This window comes from Pinus tabuliformis, chromosome 5_2 (assembly GCF_031772625.1).
Source record: "Pinus tabuliformis cultivar Carrire ecotype Pingquan chromosome 5_2, CPIR1, whole genome shotgun sequence".
Taxonomy (NCBI): Eukaryota; Viridiplantae; Streptophyta; class Pinopsida; order Pinales; family Pinaceae; genus Pinus; species Pinus tabuliformis.
The window spans coordinates 816,530,272-816,551,421 of record NC_142306.1 but is presented as its reverse complement, the minus strand read 5'-3'; the positions used below and the strand labels follow the sequence as shown (position 1 = coordinate 816,551,421).

General features: G+C 39.1%; 1 protein-coding gene across 6 annotated transcripts in view; it reads right to left on the bottom strand.

The window, feature by feature from the left end:
- The window catches only part of LOC149161807 (sodium/calcium exchanger NCL2-like), a 227,013-nt gene that overhangs the window by 134,569 nt on the left and 71,294 nt on the right, over positions 1-21,150 (bottom strand). The window contains exon 1 of one of the 6 annotated variants that reach the window (XM_089437054.1): positions 9,205-9,875. The exons of the other annotated variants lie outside the window; for them this stretch is intronic. Coding sequence (XP_089293180.1) covers positions 9,205-9,613 — 409 coding nt within the window. The 5' untranslated portion in view covers positions 9,614-9,875. Of the gene's footprint in view, positions 1-9,204; positions 9,876-21,150 lie in introns of those variants that run through there. 6 annotated transcript variants of the gene reach the window in all.

The window sequence follows — 21,150 nt, the reverse complement described above, 5'->3', positions numbered from 1 at the left end:
AAACCATGAGGGGGCCATCAATGTCCTATGAACTCTTATGAAGACCCATATATTTTGGGCCTATCACTGTCCTATGAACTCCTATTAATACCAAAAGATTCTGGTTCCAACTCTGAGAGGCAAACGGCATCCTCCGCATCTGCTCTATCGTGTAAGGAAACTTGGAGGTCTCAAGAGCGTTGAAATCACCAAAAAGAATGGCATCACCAAGAGTGGAGAAGCAGGAGATTGTTATGAAATTTTGAAGAAAAAGGAGGATTCGTAAAACCCACGTCAAGGCTTGCGCTTATAAAGAGCCAAATTACAAAAATTCATATTTCAACTATAAATAAATCAAAATAGATTCATATCAATCCTGAGTTCTGAGTTTTGTTGGTATGGCTAAATTTAAATAACTATAAATAAATTAAAATACTAATAATTTGATTTTACGAATAATTAAACATCAAATTGGTGTAATAGATTTTTTTTCCCAATGATTTGACTAAAAAGTCTACAAAAATATAAATAACTTACCTTCCTTTTTTAAATTTGAATATGCCCCTGATCGGGGTGTGATGGGAGAGGGGATCGTTGACATGGGATAAGGACAAATGGACAGGGTACGTGGGCGGCCCACCCAAGGACCCCACACAAGAGCGGCAGGAAGTAACAAGAGAGATAGGCGGGTGGAGACAACGTCGGGAAAACAAAAGGTTAGGTGGGTAAGTTTTCAAGATAGAAAGGTGGTGAGGAGTTTAGTGCATGCTTGCAAGACTAGAGGAGGAAACGAGTGGCAAGTGACGAGACTGGAAGCCGAGAGGAGAACCAAGCCTACGGGAGAAGGGATTATCGTCTGCACCTGGAATTCACCTTCAACGACTTGGAAGGAGATTGGTATGTAATTCAAACCTACCTAAGTCTAGATATGGAATCAATGCTACAAGATTGGAGTTTGGTCTAGTATCGAATGGTGGTGGTTTCGAATGTTTCGCAAAAATGATGGTTTAGTCTTCTGTTGTTGATGTCTGGTTTTATATTTGCTGCAATATATGGAAGATTGCGAGAATGTTGGTTCAGTCTTCTATTGTTAATGTTTGGTTTGTTATTTGCTGCAATTTATGGAAGGTTGTGGGAGAAAGAGGGGATCTATGGAGGGTTAGGAGGGACTCTTGAATCCTGGGGAATGAAATTAGCAATGGCTACCGTGAAAACCCGCAGATTGGGATATAGAAGAGGTCAAGGCTCCCCTAAGATTCTGCGATGGTCTAGTAGCCTCCAGAACCAACGAGGGGTGTAAGGGGGGTATGGGAAGTGGAAGATATGCTCAGTTTAGTTATTCTGGTTAGTGGGAGACATGCAAATCCAAAGGGGTAGGAAAGGGGTGTTGGGGACCCTTAATTGTGGTAAGCTCGACCAACTGGTCTCATCGTAGCTCCCGGGTAATCATGAGAAGCAACGGGACATCAATAGGGAGGTGGGGGACTAGAACCCCAGTGCGGCTAGTAATTCCACCATGGCAAATAAATTCTGGTGGAAATGGCAATATGGTTGGGTAGAGGCCCGTAAGTCCGACCCGAGGGGAGCTATGAATAGGCTCTTAACATCTCTCTCTGTCATTCTAGTTCATGACGAATAGCAGGGTCGTGTCAAAATCCTCGAGGGTAGGAGGGAGGAGTCGAGGCATCACGACTTCAGTGGGCTTGCAATTTCAGCTAGATCTAAGCCCAACTCCTGCATCTCTTGTTTTGATCACCCCAAACCTTGCCTGTCAGCAACCTCGAGTGTCATTGGACCTTAGCGAGGAACCCAGTTGACCGACCCCAAGGGGCGGAGGGGGGGGAATTAAGCGGTGGAGGGAATAGAATCTCTTACTATTGCGCACAGTAAGGATGAAGGAAAGATGGGATGGGACTGGGGGGTACCTAGGTCATTTCCTGCAAATTCAAATTCGTTATTCTGTAAAGGTGATTTACATGGAAAGGCTGAAGGCCACAAGTTTATGCTACCCTCGCAGGTTTATTTAGCTCTTCAGCCACTCTGACTCCGACACTCCAATACCAAAAGCAGGAAAGAACGAGAGGGGTGGGGGCTGAAAGAATTTCAGAAGGAAAATAAATTGGTGAAGGTGGAAGGGTCGTCGCGCCGGCAAACAGACATAAAAGAAAATGAAGTCGTTGGTGGCTTCAGCGAGCAAGACTGAGCGAAAAAGGCGCAGGAAAACTGGAGAGGAAAGTATGCAGAACCTAATGCATGCATATCATGGAGGAACTCTAGCTCAGGTAAAAGGCATAATTTCAACATGGGAGGCAGAGCTAAACACCAAGGTTGCGACAAAAGTGCTTCCAACGGTGGAATGGGAGTCCCTGCTCATAGATCCAAGGCACACCAGAGGCCTGCAAACACTATTTAGACAGACAGTCCAGCAGTACTAGGTCATGACGAACTTGTTGGTCAAGGCTATGACAACACACAGGGACTGGGAAGAACCAATGCAAGCTCGTCAAGAGGAACCAAGCCTAAAGGACATCCAAAAGGAGATTCAGGCATTGCAGGTACAACAATACCATCAAAACCTCTGTTTTGGTCCAATTGAAAAAAAAATTCAAACCTTGTTGCAGAATGAAATGCCCGGGTCGAGTGCAAAGGACCCAACCTGTCACGCCCCTACACCTGCGGTGATCTTCCAACCGCTTGTAGCGAGGTGCGGCACCACCGAACGCTTTCTTTTTAACAATACTAACGTTTATGGACTACGCCTACTCCAACATAAACTTACTTTAACTTATGTTCTCTTGCAACCAAGTAAAGAGTTATCCTTTATACTTTAAAGAAGACCATTCTCAATTATTAACCATGAACAATAAACCGAGAACATCAACAATACACAAGTATAAAGGGAGGGGCAACTCCCGGTAAAGTCTGCCCAACAATTTTATTAAAATGTCAAATTTACAATGTACAAGTGCTCCTTGCCAAACCAAGTCTACACTTAGCCAAATAATACAACCGAGGGGCAATCCTGCCTTACAACATCTTGTGCATCTCTTGCACAAAGGACGGTGCTCACCCGAGCCACCAAGAATCCTTGCCAAGCCTTACACCGACTGTTTAGGAGGTGGATTCATGTCCCTAACAAATCCGTGGACGATCCTCGGGGGGAACCATAGTTTTGCCCTTTCTTCGTTGTTAATAGACTTTCAGAATCATGACAATTCCGAACTGCAATTCCACCACCGTTCTGAAAACTGCTCACATGGTTCCGCGGGGTTTTTTTAATTTTGTTTTGGAATTTTCAAAACGATATTTGAAGAACTATGCTTCCTGGACACTCCCAAGGTGCCCCCTTGATGCTCCCTAGATGCTTCCTAGATGCTTAATGGTAATGCTAAATTCTTGAAGTAAAAGTGACATTCTCCTTTATGTTTCATTTTCATCCTTAAAAATTTTTAACATTACCATGAAATGATTCAGGATGTTTGAGAGTGGTTCCAACCTCATCGGACTTCATGTGGAGAAAATAGAATTTCTTATCCCATTCAAAATTCAGTGGACATAACAATTTTCAAGATTCCAAGATCAATGGGATTGTGGAATTTCATTAGATTATATCATGTACGAGGGTATGTGATTGGCATTTAATCAAGAACATCAAGCCCTATATGTACCCCAGTGTTGGGGGTGTTGTTTGTTGAACCCCTTTGTCATCGCCTTAGCAAAAATATACCCTTTACTCAAGTCAAAATCATTGATCAGGCATGTTAAGCCTTTTCTACCATATTATAAGGCTTGGATTAGATCAGTTGATCAAAATTGGGCAATGTTGACTAATATCCCTAGAGAATCGAAGTAGAGGCAAAGGCTAGACAAAAGGAGAAGAATTTAGATTCTAAATCGTTAATGCATCTAGATGGTTGATGCTCAAATAATTAATCATTCATGTACAATGGATGTCATGTCTATTTTGATTTATGTATAAATATGCATGTTTTCATATCTTTTACAACTAATTTGGTATTTTGGATTTTTTAGTATAAATGCAAAAAAATATAATATATATAATAGATGTTTCGCTTTCAACAATTTTTGGAAAATGATGCTTTTGATGCTTCATTTCCAAAAATCGTCCCCCCTTTGTGCAACAATGTTTGTCTAACTAGCAATTCATGGGACAGGATCCAAGGGGGTTTATGGTCATATTGATGAGTATAGGCCCTAGGGGTAGGAGTCGAAGGTTGCTCCACGAGGGCAGTGAAAAGTATCTCATATTTGGCTATGGTTGTGTTCAGTGACTTGAAGTGGAAAACAAAGAGAGAAAGCAATTCCTCTAGGTTGGTGGTATAGGAGTATGCATAATCTCCATCAAAAAAAAAAGGTAATACATGGGCTTGGTGGGATGGATTGGAGGGTGGGGGGCAAAAGAAGAGGAGGTAGAGAGAAAATGAGTAAAGGTGAAGAGGGCATGGTCTGCCGAGGGGAGATGAGAGACATAGAGGTGTTGGATATGCCTGAGAAGGTCTTGGTCGGCTAAGACATAGCCAACAACATGGGGATTTGCCTAGGTGCAAGAGATGTCTCCCATAAACCATGAGGGGGCCATCAATGTCCTATGAACTCTTATGAAGACCCATATATTTTGGGCCTATCACTGTCCTATGAACTCCTATTAATACCAAAAGATTCTGGTTCCAACTCTGAGAGGCAAACGGCATCCTCCGCATCTGCTCTATCGTGTAAGGAAACTTGGAGGTCTCAAGAGCGTTGAAATCACCAAAAAGAATGGCATCACCAAGAGTGGAGAAGCAGGAGATTGTTATGAAATTTTGAAGAAAAAGGAGGATTCGTAAAACCCACGTCAAGGCTTGCGCTTATAAAGAGCCAAATTACAAAAATTCATATTTCAACTATAAATAAATCAAAATAGATTCATATCAATCCTGAGTTCTGAGTTTTGTTGGTATGGCTAAATTTAAATAACTATAAATAAATTAAAATACTAATAATTTGATTTTACGAATAATTAAACATCAAATTGGTGTAATAGATTTTTTTTCCCAATGATTTGACTAAAAAGTCTACAAAAATATAAATAACTTACCTTCCTTTTTTAAATTTGAATATGCCCCTGATCGGGGTGTGATGGGAGAGGGGATCGTTGACATGGGATAAGGACAAATGGACAGGGTACGTGGGCGGCCCACCCAAGGACCCCACACAAGAGCGGCAGGAAGTACCAAGAGAGATAGGCGGGTGGAGACAACGTCGGGAAAACAAAAGGTTAGGTGGGTAAGTTTTCAAGGTAGAAAGGTGGTGAGGAGTTTAGTGCATGCATGCAAGACTAGAGGAGGAAACGAGTGGCAAGTGACGAGACTGGAAGCCGAGAGGAGAACCAAGCCTACGGGAGAAGGGATTGTCGTCTGCACCTGGAATTCACCTTCAACGACTTGGAAGGAGACTGGTATGTAATTCAAGCCTACCTAAGTCTAGATATGGAATCAATGCTACAAGATTGGAGGTTGGTCTAGCATCGAATGGTGGTGGTTTCGAATGTTTCGCAAAAATGTTGGTTCAGTCTTCTGTTGTTGATGTCTGGTTTTTTATTTGCTGCAATATATGGAAGACTGCGAGAATTTTGGTTCAGTCTTCTGTTGTTAATGTTTGGTTTTTTATTTGCTGCAATTTATGGAAGGTTGTGGGGGAAAGAGGGGATCTATGGAGGGTTAGGAGGGACTCTTGGATCCTGGGGAATGAAATTAGCAATGGCCACTGTGAAAACCCGCAGATTGGGATATAGAAGGGGTTAAGGCTCCCCTAAGAGCCTGCGGTGGTCTGGTAGTCTCCAGAACCAACGAGGGGTGCAAGGGGGGTATGGGAAGTGGAAGATATGCTCAGTCTAGTTAGTCTGGTTAGTGGGAGACATGCAAATCCAAGGGGGTAGGAAAGGGGTGTTGGGGAACCTTAATTGTGGTAAGCTCGACCAACTGGTCTCAGCGTGGCTCCCAGGTAATCCTGAGAAGCAACAGGGCATCAATAGGGAGGTGGGGGACTGGAACCCCAGTGCGGCTAGTAATTCCGCCATGGCAAATAAATTCTGGTGGAAATGGCAATATGGTTGGGTAGAGGCCCGTAAGTCCGACCGGAGGGGAGCTCTGAGTAGGCTCTTAACATCTCTCTCTGTCATTCTAGTTCATGACGAATAGCAGGGTCGTGTCAAAATCCTCGAGGGTAGGAGGGAGGAGTCGAGGCATCACGACTTCAGTGGGCTTGCAATTTCAGCTAGATCTAAGCCCAACTCCTGCATCTCTTGTTTTGATCACCCCAAACCTTGCCTGTCAGCAACCTCGAGTGTCATTGGACCTTAGCGAGGAACCCAGTTGACCGACCCCAAGGGGCGGAGGGGGGGGAATTAAGCGGTGGAGGGAATAGAATCTCTTACTATTGCGCACAGTAAGGATGAAGGAAAGATGGGATGGGACTGGGGGGTACCTAGGTCATCTCCTGCAAATTCAAATTCGTTATTCTGTAAAGGTGATTTACATGGAAAGGCTGAAGGCCACAAGTTTATGCTACCCTCGCAGGTTTATTTAGCTCTTCAGCCACTTTGACTCCGACACTCCAATACTAGAAGCAGGAAAGAACGAGAGGGGTGGGGGCTGAAAGAATTTCAAAAGGAAAATAAATTGGTGAAGGTGGAAGGGTCGTCGGGCTGGCAAACAGACATAAAAGAAAATGAAGTCGTTGGTGGCTTCAGCGAGCAAGACTGAGCGAAAAAGGGGCAGGAAAACTGGAGAGGAAAGTATGCAGAACCTAATGCATGCATACCATGGAGGAACTCTAGCTCAGGTAAAAGCCATAATTTCAACATGGGAGGCAGAGCTAAACACCAAGGTTGCGACAGAAGTGCTTCCAACGGAGGAATGGGAGCCCCTGCTCATAGATCCAAGGCACACCAGAGGCCGGCAAACACTATTTAGACAGACAGTCCAGCAGTACTAGGTCATGAAGAACTTGTTGGCCAAGGCTATGACAACACACAGGGACTGGGAAGAACCAATGCAAGCTCGTCAAGAGGAACCAAGCCTAAAGGACATCCAAAAGGAGATTCAGGCAGTGCAGGTACAACAATATCATCAAAACCTCTGTTTTGGTCAAATTGAAAAAAAAATTCAAACCTTGTTGCAGAATGAAGTGCCCGGGTCGAGTGCAAAGGACCCAACCTGTCACGCCCCTACACCTGCGGTGATCTTCCAACCGCTTGTAGCGAGGTGCGGCACCACCGAACGCTTTCTTTTTAACAATACTAACGTTTATGGACTACGCCTACTCCAACATAAACTTACTTTAACTTATGTTCTCTTGCAACCAAGTAAAGAGTTATCCTTTATACTTTAAAGAAGACCATTCTCAATTATTAACCATGAACAATAAACCGAGAACATCAACAATACACAAGTATAAAGGGAGGGGCAACTCCCGGTAAAGTCTGCCCAACAATTTTATTAAAATGTCAAATTTACAATGTACAAGTGTTCCTTGCCAAACCAAGTCTACACTTAGCCAAATAATACAACCGAGGGGCAATCCTGCCTTTACAACATCTTGTGCATCTCTTGCACAAAGGACGGTGCTCACCCGAGCCACCAAGAATCCTTGCCAAGCCTTACACCAAGAACTGCACCTTAGAACTCACCCCGGACACGGTTGCCTCACTCAAAACGCACTTAAGTCAAAACTGCACCTTTGGTAGCACTACGCATGAGATATGCGCAGTCCACCTCTACTTCTGCGCTGTTTTACCCCTTGTGTATGAGAGATGAGCGAAGATTGGTTGTAGAAATGAGCTCCCAAGCTCATACATATATACCATGTTCATCGTAGGTTTACATGGGGGTGTCAGCCCCTTGGCCGACCCCACCATCACTTCATAATACGCCCACAAAGCTCTATTAACAGGTCGGCTTAAGTTCCCTTTCAATCGCCATATAAAACGCTCCACTTATCCCACGCATTTCCCAAGTGTCGTGTATCATTTCTGCTTTCGTCGCATTTCTGTGTGCTGAAACGTCGCTTTCCCGTGTGCGCTCACCCGCCCATGTGCGCTCACCCGCCCGTCGTGCAGACCCGCCCGCCTGTCGTGCAGACCCGCCCGCCGTGCAGCCTCGCCCGCCTGTCGTGCAGACCCGCCCGCCTGTCGTGCAGACCCGCCCGACGTGCAGCCTCGCCCGCCTGTCGTGCAGACCCGCCCGCCGGTCGCCCGCGCCCGCCCGTGCACAGTGACTTCGCCCGGCGCCCGAACGCGCCCGTACCCAAGGACTTTACACAACCCCTATTGAGTCATCTAATGATTGACGTAGAGTAGCAGAAAGTAATTTTTTGGTTTTATGTCAGATAACATTTACTTTAAAAGTCGAAGGGTATATTTAGCATGGATGGATATTCTCAAACTATTTAAATTTCGGACAGCATATGATGTTGATCGATGGCTAACAGACCTAGTTTCCCTCGGGCAGGTTGGGGCCACCAGACATATTTTTTGTTCCCTGCCAATATATAATTAATAGGAAAAAAAAGTACTACCAAACTTACACAATTACACCAAAAGACAAAACCCAAAATTAAACAAAGAATATTAAAAAAAAAAAAATTAATATATGACCTTTAAAAAGAAAGGGGTTCTCAAGGCATATAAATAAATTAAAATAATAATAATTTGATTTTAAGAATTATTAAACATCAAATTGGTGTAATAGACTTTTTTTCCCAGAAATTTGACTGAAAGGTCTACATGAATACAAATAACTTGCCCGTTTTAAATTTGAATATGTGACCTTTAAAAAGAAACGTGTTCTTAACGCATATCAACCTCAAACCACTAAAACGGAACAAATTTGCACTTCAAACTTTGCTAGTAACTCAGAATGCTTCATACATACATATCAAGCCCCGACCTCAGCAGTTTTGCACCTTAAAATTTGCTGGTCCCTCTGAATTTAAACAACTATAACTAAATAAAAATATATTCATAACAAACCCGAGCCATTAAAAGTCAGCAGATTTGCACCTAAAAGTCTGCTGGTCCCCTTAAATGCTTACTAGACCCGGTCGATCTATGCTAGATTAACGTGGGTTTCATACTTAACTCATGCGTAACAGACCAAGCCAGACAAGACCATTCAACCTGAACTGAACTGCACAACAAAAACAAAAGAGAGGGAATAGTTTTACCAGCGATCAGCAGGGAATCGGGGAAAGCTCCGAGGATAGGTAAAAACAACCCGCCAATTATACCGTTGCCCATCACAACCAACAGAAGCTCGCAGCCATTCGTAATAAGGGTGGCAGACTTGAACATCAGGTATCCATAAGCCGCCAACAAAAACAAATTTCCCACTATAGTTGTAGTGCAAGGCATGAAACCGTAAGTCTCGTCGCAACTACTCGAAGACAATAGCCGCTTCAGACCTGTCTCCGAACTGGGCTTCATTATAAAACCCCATGAAGCCGTCCCCCGAACTCCATCGGAAACCAAGACTTGCCCGCGAACGATTCCCGTTGAGGATCCCTGGAGAAGAATACGCCCCGGTGCCACGCATGGCAGAAGCTGCAGCAAAGCGAGCAAAATGAACCACTTCATCGCACGAAAATGCACGCTGTCTGTCTTTCGGAATCGATATCAGTTCCTGGGGTGACTTCGAAGCGTTTTTTTAAAGCCAAACAACCACGGCAGCATTGTGATGCGAACAGAGGAACCTGATTTTCATATGTACACTTCCCCGCCTCAAATTGGCGGACAAAAGGGTACAGAAATCAGCTCCCGACAGATACAGACACCCACCTACTTAACTGACCTAAAGCTTCGGCATTTATGAGTACTTGAACTGTTGTTAAAGAAAACGCAGTGAAGAGACCCAATGTAGAGTGTCGACGAGAGGGCTACTCTTATTTTCGACTCTATAGTAATATTAATGTTATAGTAATATTAATGTTATCTGACATGCAAGGGGAATAGTCATGGAATGCCCATTCCACGCTCGCCTTCTCTCCACGTGCTGTCACTCAGAGGGTGATGGCTATTTCGCTCGCATGTCAGATTGCATTAATACTCTATAGTAATATTAATGTTATCTGACATGCAAGGGGAATAGTCATGGAATGCCCATTCCACGCTCGCCTTCTCTCCACGTGCTGTCACTCAGAGGGTGATGGCTATTTCGCTCGCATGTCAGATTGCATTAATATTGCTATAGGGTCGGAAATAGGAGGAGCCGTGTCGAGAGTGTCTCGTCCAAGTTGAAATTATGATGAACGAGAGATCATGTGCCAACTTGCATGTACCAAAAAAATTTAGATTGTATTTTTGTAAATACTTGTCATAAATTTTGTAGGGGTATTATTTATTAAAAATTTGTAATTTTCTACGCTAAAAGTTTTTGTTATGGAAAAGTTTCATAAATGTATTTGTGATAAAAAGTTAGGAAGAAAAAAAAAATTACTATATTGAAGTGTGTAATCTTATTTATAGTCATCAACCAAAAGTATACATTTAAGTCAATATCTATTGGAGAGCCAAAATTCTTAGTGCTCAGTGAAAAACTAATTTTCATCAACTCTGAAACAGGGCACTGTAAAAAACCAAAAAAAAAAGTGGGAGGAAAGAGTATGCAGTTTTTGTTTTTCCAGAAAAATTGAAACAGAAAAACATTTCATTTTGAAATGTGAAGCCTTCAAAAACAACAAGAAAAGTTATGCAGATATATGCTGGCAACTAGCTAGCTCTTGGGATAATCTATTTCCCTAGGGTTTGACACACGGAGCAATTATTTTGAAATTTCACATAAAAAAGATCAAATACATCAAGTAAATGAAAAAGATGAAAAACAATTTATCTCATAAACTATTTTTAACCTCGTAAACATTAAAATAATTTCTTTTTTTTTTCCAAATTCATATTTAAATAATTTTATTAACCTTTAACCCTATCCAACCCAACAACAAAAAGAATAAACTCAATAATAAAATATTAAAAAGGGAACAGCCGAATTTCAATACAGAATAAAATACGTTTGGTCTACTGCCTCACATCGTCAAAGGGACAAAAAGCTACCAGTCAACAACAACTAATCAACGGAAAGGTTGAAGCGTCTTTACAGTTGCTTGCGCCCGAGGCGTCTTCATGGTCTTTGTCTTATTTATCCACCTCTGTTTGGACACCACCTCATGTCGCTATCAGAGATCACCACCTCAAACGATTACGACGTGGAGAATACTCCTTTCCAACCTCATCATCATGACATTTCAATCGAGCTTCTGTCTAAGTCCTAATCTAACCGAGTTGAGTGGATATGCAAATATTTAGAAGTCCTAATCAAACCATGCCTGATTGGCCATATGGGTATGGATGGGCTGACGATATAAAACATTAAGGAACGATTTTTATTTTAATTTTGGATAGATTTTTTAATAAAAAAATTATAATTTTATTTGGTTGAGTTTTTGTATATTAACGTTTTTGCAAAAAGTTGAATTTAGTTTATTTTGAACAACATTGGTTGGTTCAAAATGTCAATAATGATGATGTGACTTCCATCCATGATAATGAGATTAATATAGAAAAACGATTTCAAAGCTAAATTTGTTTTTCATTTAAAATTATAATTTAAATAATAAAAAATAACAATTAACAATTTCATCTATTTTCGCTAAACTCATTTCCTCATTCAAAACTAGTATTTCAATAATTGATGCGGTAGCATCATGGATGATATTTATGCTTTGGTATGGGTCCAGGAAAGAGAACCAAGGATGGTTGGTTGTACTTTGTCAATGGCGTATGGGTCCAGGAAAGAGAACCAAGGATGGTTGGTTGTACTTTGTCAATGGCGTGAGAGCAAATCTTTGTAATGTGATTGGCCTATTTGACAATATTTATTCTTCACTTTATGGATGAAAGGACTATTAATAAATCAAGTGTTGCACACAATTTTTGTAAGGACTATTAATAAGTCAAGTTTTGCACACAATTTCAATATAGAGATAGAGATATGTCATTCAAATATAATATATAAATTAATAAGTAAAGTGTGGTACAGAATTTTAAAAGAGATAGAGATATGTTATTAAATATAATACATAAATTAAAGTTGTATAGATAGATTAATTTATAGATAGATAGAAGGTAATTTATGTATGGATAAAATGTATGGTTATATTTTAAAGTTTAAATAGTAATAATAATTTATTTTTAAGATTATTGCTAAGTGAGATATTAAATTGGTTTATGAGATTTTTTTTTAAAGAGAAAGAGACATATTTTAGAGTGGTAATTTTATTGTTAAAGTATATGGAGACCTACATATAACATAGTAGTTCTATCTTATTTTACCTTTTGTAGATTTGAGAAAGCACATATAACATAGTAGCTCTATCTCATTCTACTTCTTGTAGACTTGAGAAAGCACATGTTACATAACCATTATAGCCACTCAAGTTATACATTTGAAACTATTCACAATTTGAGACTTGTGAACTATATCTTATAATTGTTATGTAATAAGGATTATTCACAATAAGTTTTTACACATTAATTTAGAATAGGGATATTAATGTGGAACAAGATCCTAGCAAAATCCATTAGGATATGTCAATATAGCAAGAGAACATGTTACATCACACATTTAACAAGTGCTACAAGGGAGTTTTTCAACTCTAGTTAGAAATTATGTTCTAGGAAAAATTGCATAAAAAATTATAACCTACATTGGTAATGCTAAATTAATAGTGGTCATCAGTCATATATTTATTTATATTTTATTCCTATCCATTTTTAATGCAAAAACTTGCTTAATTTATCATGAGTCATATATTTATTTATATTTTATTCCTATCCATTTTTAATGCAAAAACTTGCTTAATTTATCATGAGTCATATATTTATTTATATTTTATTCCTATCCATTTTTAATGAAGAAACTTGTTTAATTTATCTTGGGAAGTAGTTGATGGTAAACTGTTTTGTATCAAGGATCAAGGAATGGAACTGTTTTGTATCTCCTTGGATCTGTAACGCTCAAGAAGCACCTCATGTACGGCAATATGCCCTTCTCTTTTTTCAGATTAATACATAGCAACCGATCTTGTTAAAAAAAAAATATGTTGCTCACTTAAATATGAATTATTTTCAAGGATTTTATTTTTGGATGGTTTTCTCTAAAACTTAAGAATAAAAAATCACTACACAAATATATAAAAATCATGCATGTATATTGCAACTATATCTATAAATTATGGCATAAATATGTGAGGTAGTTATCCACACAACATTATATTGTGCAAATGCTACAATAAAACCTTTAAATTATAGTTCATTCAAATATTAAAAAAAAAAAAAAAAATTAAAGTAAGCATTAGAAATTGTATTGGCCAATACTAAACTAATAATGATAAAAAGACAAATATATTGCTAGAGTCAAATCTATTACTAAAATCTACCTTACGGTAAATTAATATATAAATAAACTCAATCTTTTTTCATGTTAAAATCCTTAATAAAATAAAATAAAAAAATTACCAAAATTATCATTACACTTAATTAATTATAAACTATTTATAAATAATAATTTGATTTACAAATTTCATTAATAACCACAAAGATTTCACAAGCAAGAGAAAGAATTTCTCACAAAACAGGATTATTGGCACCGAATCAGAAATGGATTATTTCCCCAAATTCAATGCCTCTGATATTAAATTACAAAGTCCGTTAACCATCTTCAATGTCTTCCTTTGTGATCAAAAAATACCACCAGAGTAACCGTCTCGAACTAAGACAACCTCACCTCTGTTCCTTCTTTGGAGAGTATCTATCCACTTGAATTTTCTAAGCACATGTTTTGGGCAGTTCTACAAGTGTTCGTATTTTACAAAATAAACAACCAACTTGCAATTTCCACTCTTAAGAATATTTCCCAATGATTACAGTATACAGCATCTCATTTCTTCCCAGTTAAGCAATGACCCACTCACAGCACAAACTTGAAAGTCCTACGAAAAAAGATAGGAAGAGGAATACATAACCAAACAAACAAACACACACACACACACACACACATATATATATAACAAGCTAGACGAGCTGAATCATGCAATAGGCTATTGTCCAATTTATAGAGTGCTTTGGATTGCAATGGGTTGATAAACAATATACACTTGAAAACAATGAAGAGCATTAGATATTACATAGATTCATGTATATACAGTGTTCGATGGGGAGGCATCCTTTTATCGGGAAATGCGTTTTCGCCCTTCATTGCACACTTTGGGGATGTGGGGATGTGGGGATGTCGGCGAGGCGTTTCTCCATGTTCCCAAAAAACGAAAACACGAGGAAATTTGAGGGGATGTTTTCCCCTAAAAGAGGAGAGGTTTCTTAGGTTTCTTAAAAAAAATCAAGGTCAAATCATTCAAGGAAAAAGTCAAATTCTTAAATTTTTTTTATAAAATATTATAAATATACTATGAATTGATGGGAAGGAACAAGTTTACTTCTAGAAGAGCAGAGAAGTTAGTTGTTGTGCACAGTGCCCTACGTCTTGACCATAGGAAGACACCTAAGTATTTGAAGTGACCAACAACACGATGGGATGTTGATCCAGAGGATGATGCACAAGTAGATATGGAAGAGGGACTTGATGAGACAGATGGGGTTGGTTGGTGTGTCACTTAGCATGTTTGAGAATGCAAGTGATTCTGATTCAGATGGTGACATGGGTGATCCTGATTTATTTATGCAGCAATTGGATGCATAGATTAGTGGGACATTACCTCGAGCAATTATGCTCAATTGTCATTTGATATGTTCTTATGTTATCTGTTTTCCTATTTCAGACTTTAGTTGTAGACTTTAGTTTGTTTTGAATCTTGATATATGATATATTACACTTGACTATAAAAATTGAATCTTGACGTGTCAGAATTGACTTTAATTTCAATATTCAGTATTCACTGTTGGAACTTCAATATGGTTTAAAATTTTATTTTCACTGTACAATGTTACACTTACAGACTTGACTTTAATTTCAATACTCAGTATTCACCGTTGAAACTTCAATATGGTTTAAAATTTTATTTTCATTGTACAATGTTACAGTTACATGTATGATTGTATCATGCTTTCGTTTTAAATTTCTTTCAGTTATATGATTCATCGATTTGTCCTTCATGATGTAAGTGTTATATATTGATAGAGACAACTAAATTATAAAATTTTGATGATATATTTATAATTTTTTAGTATTTCACTATTTTTGTCGAGGTCCCTTATGTTAAAGACCCTGATGTCCTCCCACGTTTCCTAAAAATTGGAGGGAAGCTTTTGCATAGTCCGCTCCAGCATTTTCCCCACTCCTCGTCCTGGAAACTTGGTGGAACTATGTATATATACCATTGAATTTTGGGGGCCTCGGCCAGACCCCATCTTCTATTTGGATCTCTTGGGTTCTCGTCGGGATGATTTGAATCTCTATGATATTCTTTCTACAAAAATATTGCCAATCTGGTAAAACAACTGACCAGGCTCTGCCAAAATCACAAAACGCTTGGACCGATTCCTTATTTCGGAGAACCTTCTCAACACCAACCTCAAAATTAAACAGTGGTCATCTGTGGGGGAACTGAGATCATACCCCTATTCTCATTGACCTAGAACCATTTCCTTCCAAGCCTTCTAGCCCTTTCAAACTAAACTCCTCATCATTGAATAACTCTATCCTGATTTCGCTCCTAAAAGCTAGCTGGTCTAGTTTCTACCCTAACTCTCCTAAATCCCCCTCCCTTCACTTTCAAAGAAATTTAAAAAAAAATCCAAGGAAGTTATTTGTGAATGGACCAAAAAGAAAAGAGAGGAGACTTCAAAATTTCATACAAATTCTGAAGCCTAATTGCAAATTTTATGGAATCAGTTAACCCTTGTGGATATCCCTGTTTACCTCCATGAAAAAATCTCAGCGCCCAAGAAAACTCGAATGGATATCTCTGCTGACCTCAGTGAAAAAATCTCAGTGCTCAAGAAAACTAGAAGGGATATCCCTGTTGACCTCCATGAAAAAATCTCAGCGCTCAAGAAAACTAGAAGGGAGATTCTCTTTGAAAGGGGAAAAATAGTGGTAACTTAAAAGTTGTGCACTCTGACTCATAGCTAGGGATGACAACAGTAAATCACTGGTCCTTCTTGAACCTTTGCCTCCTCCTCCTCGGACACCGCGAGGGAAGTCTACTCTTACTTTAAAAGCATCTTCAAAGAAGAAGAAAGGGTCACTATAAAGGAGGCTCTCTCAGTTGTCAGATTCTTCCCTGGATTTGTTGAAGAGGAGGATAACCAAGCACTTATGACAAAGATCACAATGAATGAACTGGAAAAGGTCTTTCACAAATTTCAAAAAGACAAAAGTCTAGGGTTTGATGGGCTCCCTAGTGAATTCTACATAAAATGCCTGGACATTATCAGAAGCCACCTACAATTTGTCTTTGAATACTCTAGATCCTTCGGTCAAATGTTGCCATCTCTATATTCCAACATCCTTGCCCTCATTCCAAAATCTAAAAACCTTGTTTCCTTGGCCTAGTTTTAGCCCGTCACCTTTTGTAACACTCTCTATAAGATCATTTTCAAAAGTATAGCTCTATGTCTCAAGAATATCCTATCTCTTCACATCTCCATGGAGCAATTTGGATTTTTAACTCATAGGCAAATTCACAAAGCCATTGGTTTGCCACAGGAGGCACTCCACTCTATACATACCCTCAAACAAAAGGCCCTTGTGCTTAAGGTTGATCTATCTAAAGCTTTTGACAAAGTCAATTGGCTATACTTACACCTTCTCTTAATCCACCAAGGGTGCTCCCACTCCTTTGTCACATGGGTTATCAATTGTATCTCCACCCCTTCCTTTGTCATTCTAATCAATGGGGCAACTTCCCCCATTTTGAATGTTAAGAAAAGCCTTCACCAGTGCTATCCCCTCTCCTCTCTCCTCTTTCTCCTTGTTGACGAAGCTCTTAGCAAACTGAAATCAGAGGCTATTAGAAATGGCATCTTCAAAGGTGCCCTTGTATCTCAAAATCGTTTCCTCTCACATCTCTTTTTTGTTGATGATATCTTAATCTTCTTAGATTGGGAAACTCCTCACATCAAACATCTAAAGACTCTCCTAAATATGTTTAGTCAGGCAACTAGTATGAAAATAAACAGTCAAAAGTCCTTCATCTTCAATTGGTCTATTCCAAAAAATGAAATCTCCTCCAATGAAAAGATTTTAGCATCCCCACTTAAAAATATTGGACAAGGCTTCAAATATATTGGTTTCATTCTCAAGCCCTATAATTATCTAAAACATGATTGAACATGGCTACTTGAAAATTTTGAAAAAAGAATCATGCTCTGGAGCAATGGATGGCTTTTTAGAGCTAGGGGACTAGTTTTATGCAAAGCAATAATAGAAGCCATCCCAGTATATTGGACTTCTCTAGCTTGGATCCCCAAGCAAATATCGAACAAGATTCAACAACTCTCTACTTGCTTTCCCCAATATAGGAAGGAGGAAAAGTGAACATTTGCCCTCAGTGCCTAGAACTCTATCGCTCTTCTCAAATCCATTGGTGGATGGGAGATCAAACTACTCCCCCTAAATTTGCACAAGCATTGACTACATAAGGTGTGTGGCACCTTATTCAAGGATCTCAGATTTGGGCACACATAATGCCTTAAAAATGTATTCGACCCTTATCCATCTTAGATCGGATCCGCACTCCCCTTAAACCTCTACGAAATGCCTCTATAGTTTGGAAAGCCATCCTTAAGGCATTGTACATTGTCGGTGATCACTTGTGTTGGAAGGTGGGGAACGGCCAAAACGTTCTAATTGGAAGGGATCCATAGATATGCAATATGCATTGGTATCATCTCCCCGACCCTCTCATACAACTCTTGGCTGACAAAAATAAGTTCACTCTCACTCATGTATCTCTCAGCCACTCTTGGATGTCAACCATAGACCTCCAACTCGAAGGAGAGGCAATGCCCTAAAATTTGCTAATGTAGCTATCTCTGATAGTGAAGACCAGTTGATATGGACAAAGAGCCCTTATGGGAAATATGCCCCACACCACAATATGGTTACTTATTTTTAATTCCTGAAGATGAAAATCCTCCATGGTGGGTCAACATTCTTTGGAAATTAGGTTGTTTGTCGAAATCAAAATTGCTTATGTGGCTCATGCTAAAAGGAAAAGTTCTCGCCTAGGATATGTTACAAAAAAAGATCTTTCGAAGGCCCCAATATTTGTTTACTATGCAAATCTGATGTGGAATCTATTCCTCACCTCTTTATAAATTGTCCCTTCATAAAACAGGTTCGGATGGAATTAAAATGCGCATGTCCCCATGCTTTGGATTAGGCTACAAAAAATATCTCACTATGCTTGAAACCTTGGCTCTCCAACTATTTATCAAACAACATCAAAGGTCTTCCATTGTGTGCAAGCTAGGGCATTTTTTTTTGTAAGCTTGGTAAGACCCTTTCATTTTCGAGTTTTTACATGTCCATTATTCACCCCATTTCCGGGGAGGGTAGCACAAGAATCGAACCCGAGATCTCCAGTTCGGTGAGACTTCATTTCCACGATCATTACCACTTGAGCTACCCCATGCGAACAAGGCATTTTACTTCAATGAAATGTTGCGATTTTTTAAATAGACCCACAAATGCATATAAACTCTCCTCCAAGAATATGGTTATTCTCACTCTATACCCCTTCCATAAACCAAATGTCTCTCTCCTCCTGATCCTATTATCATTCAAACAGACTCTCCATGGCTTTCTTTGATGGTGCCACATCGGGTTCTCCCTCCTTAGGAGGAGCTGGAGGCATCCTACATCTTTCTAATTCTCATTCTCTCTCTTTCTTTGTAAACATTGGTCCCACTGCAAACAATCATGTGGAACCCTTTGCTTTCTACATCATTATCCTTCTAGCAATTCTCAAAAATATCAGATATCTTCATATTTATGGCTATTGACAAGTAGTCATAAAATGGATACAAAAAAACAATGCTAAGGAATTTCATTTTGCTTCCTCTTATGGAAAAAATAAATCTTCAACTCACAAATTTCTCACATATTTCCTACGATCACGTCTACAAGAACAAGAATGAAAAAGCGAAACAATTCTCAAAAAATAAATTGGATCTAGACACAAACAAATGCTCAACCATTGAAGTTAAAAAATTTTGACCCTTGAATCTAACTAAATCACGGAGAAAAAGATGCCAAATAAAAATACTCCCTATCTGGAACTGTCTCAAGAGTTCACTTACATTTTGGAAAAAGTATTATGCCTATACTCTTTTTGGCCAGAAAAATGTATTGATGTTCATCTTGAAATGATCATGAACCAGCGACATGTATCGACACACAAGTACCTCTTCTATATGCATACAACAGCTCTTTTGGGACTGATATTTATGACACGGTTTTATTGCTGACAAGTCTATATTTGTATGGTTATGTCAGTATGTAATCATTTTCTTTGACTCATGGACACTGTTTCTAAACAGCTTCAACATATTTTTTGTATACATATATGAGAAACTAATGATAGAGCTATATGCCACAAAAATGCTTACAGATATGATTTTTTTTTTATATATAATAAAAGTTGCAATTTTTTTTGAAAATATATATATATATTATTATTAACTTTTAAATATGGTATATTTTAATATCTACCCTATTTTTATTAATTTTTTATTTTTTAAAAATATATCGAATTTTTTACTTTCTATAAAAAAAAATATGTAAATAGGAAAATTAGAAAATCTGAAATTTTGGAATCCATTTACAATAGTCGCCACCTGTATTTTTGTGTTTTGTTTATTAATTGAATAGAAAAGCCGGGAGGCGTAACAAACTTGGTTACTTTCCATCGAATAATAGCGTTGGATTTAACAACTATCAAGTTACTTACAGGGTTGAACTCCTCTACGATTCATTCACAGGACATCTCGTTTCAATCTCCCAAATTGTGATGACGTGTAAAAGGACAAGGTCACGCCGTAGCGACAGGACGAGTACCTTCGAAACTTTCGGTTGCGTGAAACTGATCCATCTTGTAAAACAGGGGTTTATGATTTCCAGCTCTCCAAGGGTCGTCGAAATTGTAAGAAACAGAGAAACGAATTCACCAAGAATAAGCAAAGCGGCCGGGAAAGCTCCAAGAATAGGTAGAATCATTCCTCCGATGATACCAGACCCCATGACACCCAACAGAAGTTCACATCCATCGGACGGAAGAGATGCCAAAACGAAGAACAGTTGTCCATACATCGGCATCAAGAACAAATTCCCCATCACAGTCGCAGTGCAGGGCACGAATACATAAGCCTCCTTGCAAGGACGACACTATCTCGGGTACAAATCCCACCGCGGCCAAATCTTTGAATTAGCCTTCACAATAAATGCGGAAGAAGAAACCGCACCATATATATCCCGCCGGATACAGGATTCGCCCCGTGAACGATTCGCGTCACTAATCTCCGTTGCCCCGCCCTGTGAACGCTGCACGCGCATTCACAGATAATCTAATCATTTAGATTAAGCTAAATGTGCTGAATGTGATGATTTACTCTTACAAATAACGTATTCTATTCTTTGGGTTCTTAGAGATGCCATGTCAACCCAACTATGTGAATGGAAAAAAAATTGTGACAGACCACTCATACGTGACTGAAAGGATTGACGATTATCTATTAATCCATTAGAAAGGAAACCGATGGAATCGAGTTTGAGCTCGCTCAAGAGGGTTTAAATTCTGTCCGAGTTCACTGTGTGTTTGCCTAGGGGAGGATGAGGAATTATTTGTATGGTAAAAAGTTACTGGAATTTGGACAAAAAATTCAAAAAATCTTGTTGTAGCAGTGTAGGAATTATATTTTTAGGGTGGAAATGGATTCAGCATCATCAAACACTTTTGGAGCATCAAAAATTTTTGGAATTTGCGGACTCTAATCTTGATTTACAAAAATCCCTATTTTATTAAAAATCTTCCCCGAATTTTTTAAGGACAGAGTGTCTACAGCCTGGACAGCTAAAAATTCAAATTTTTTTGTAGAAACAGTGT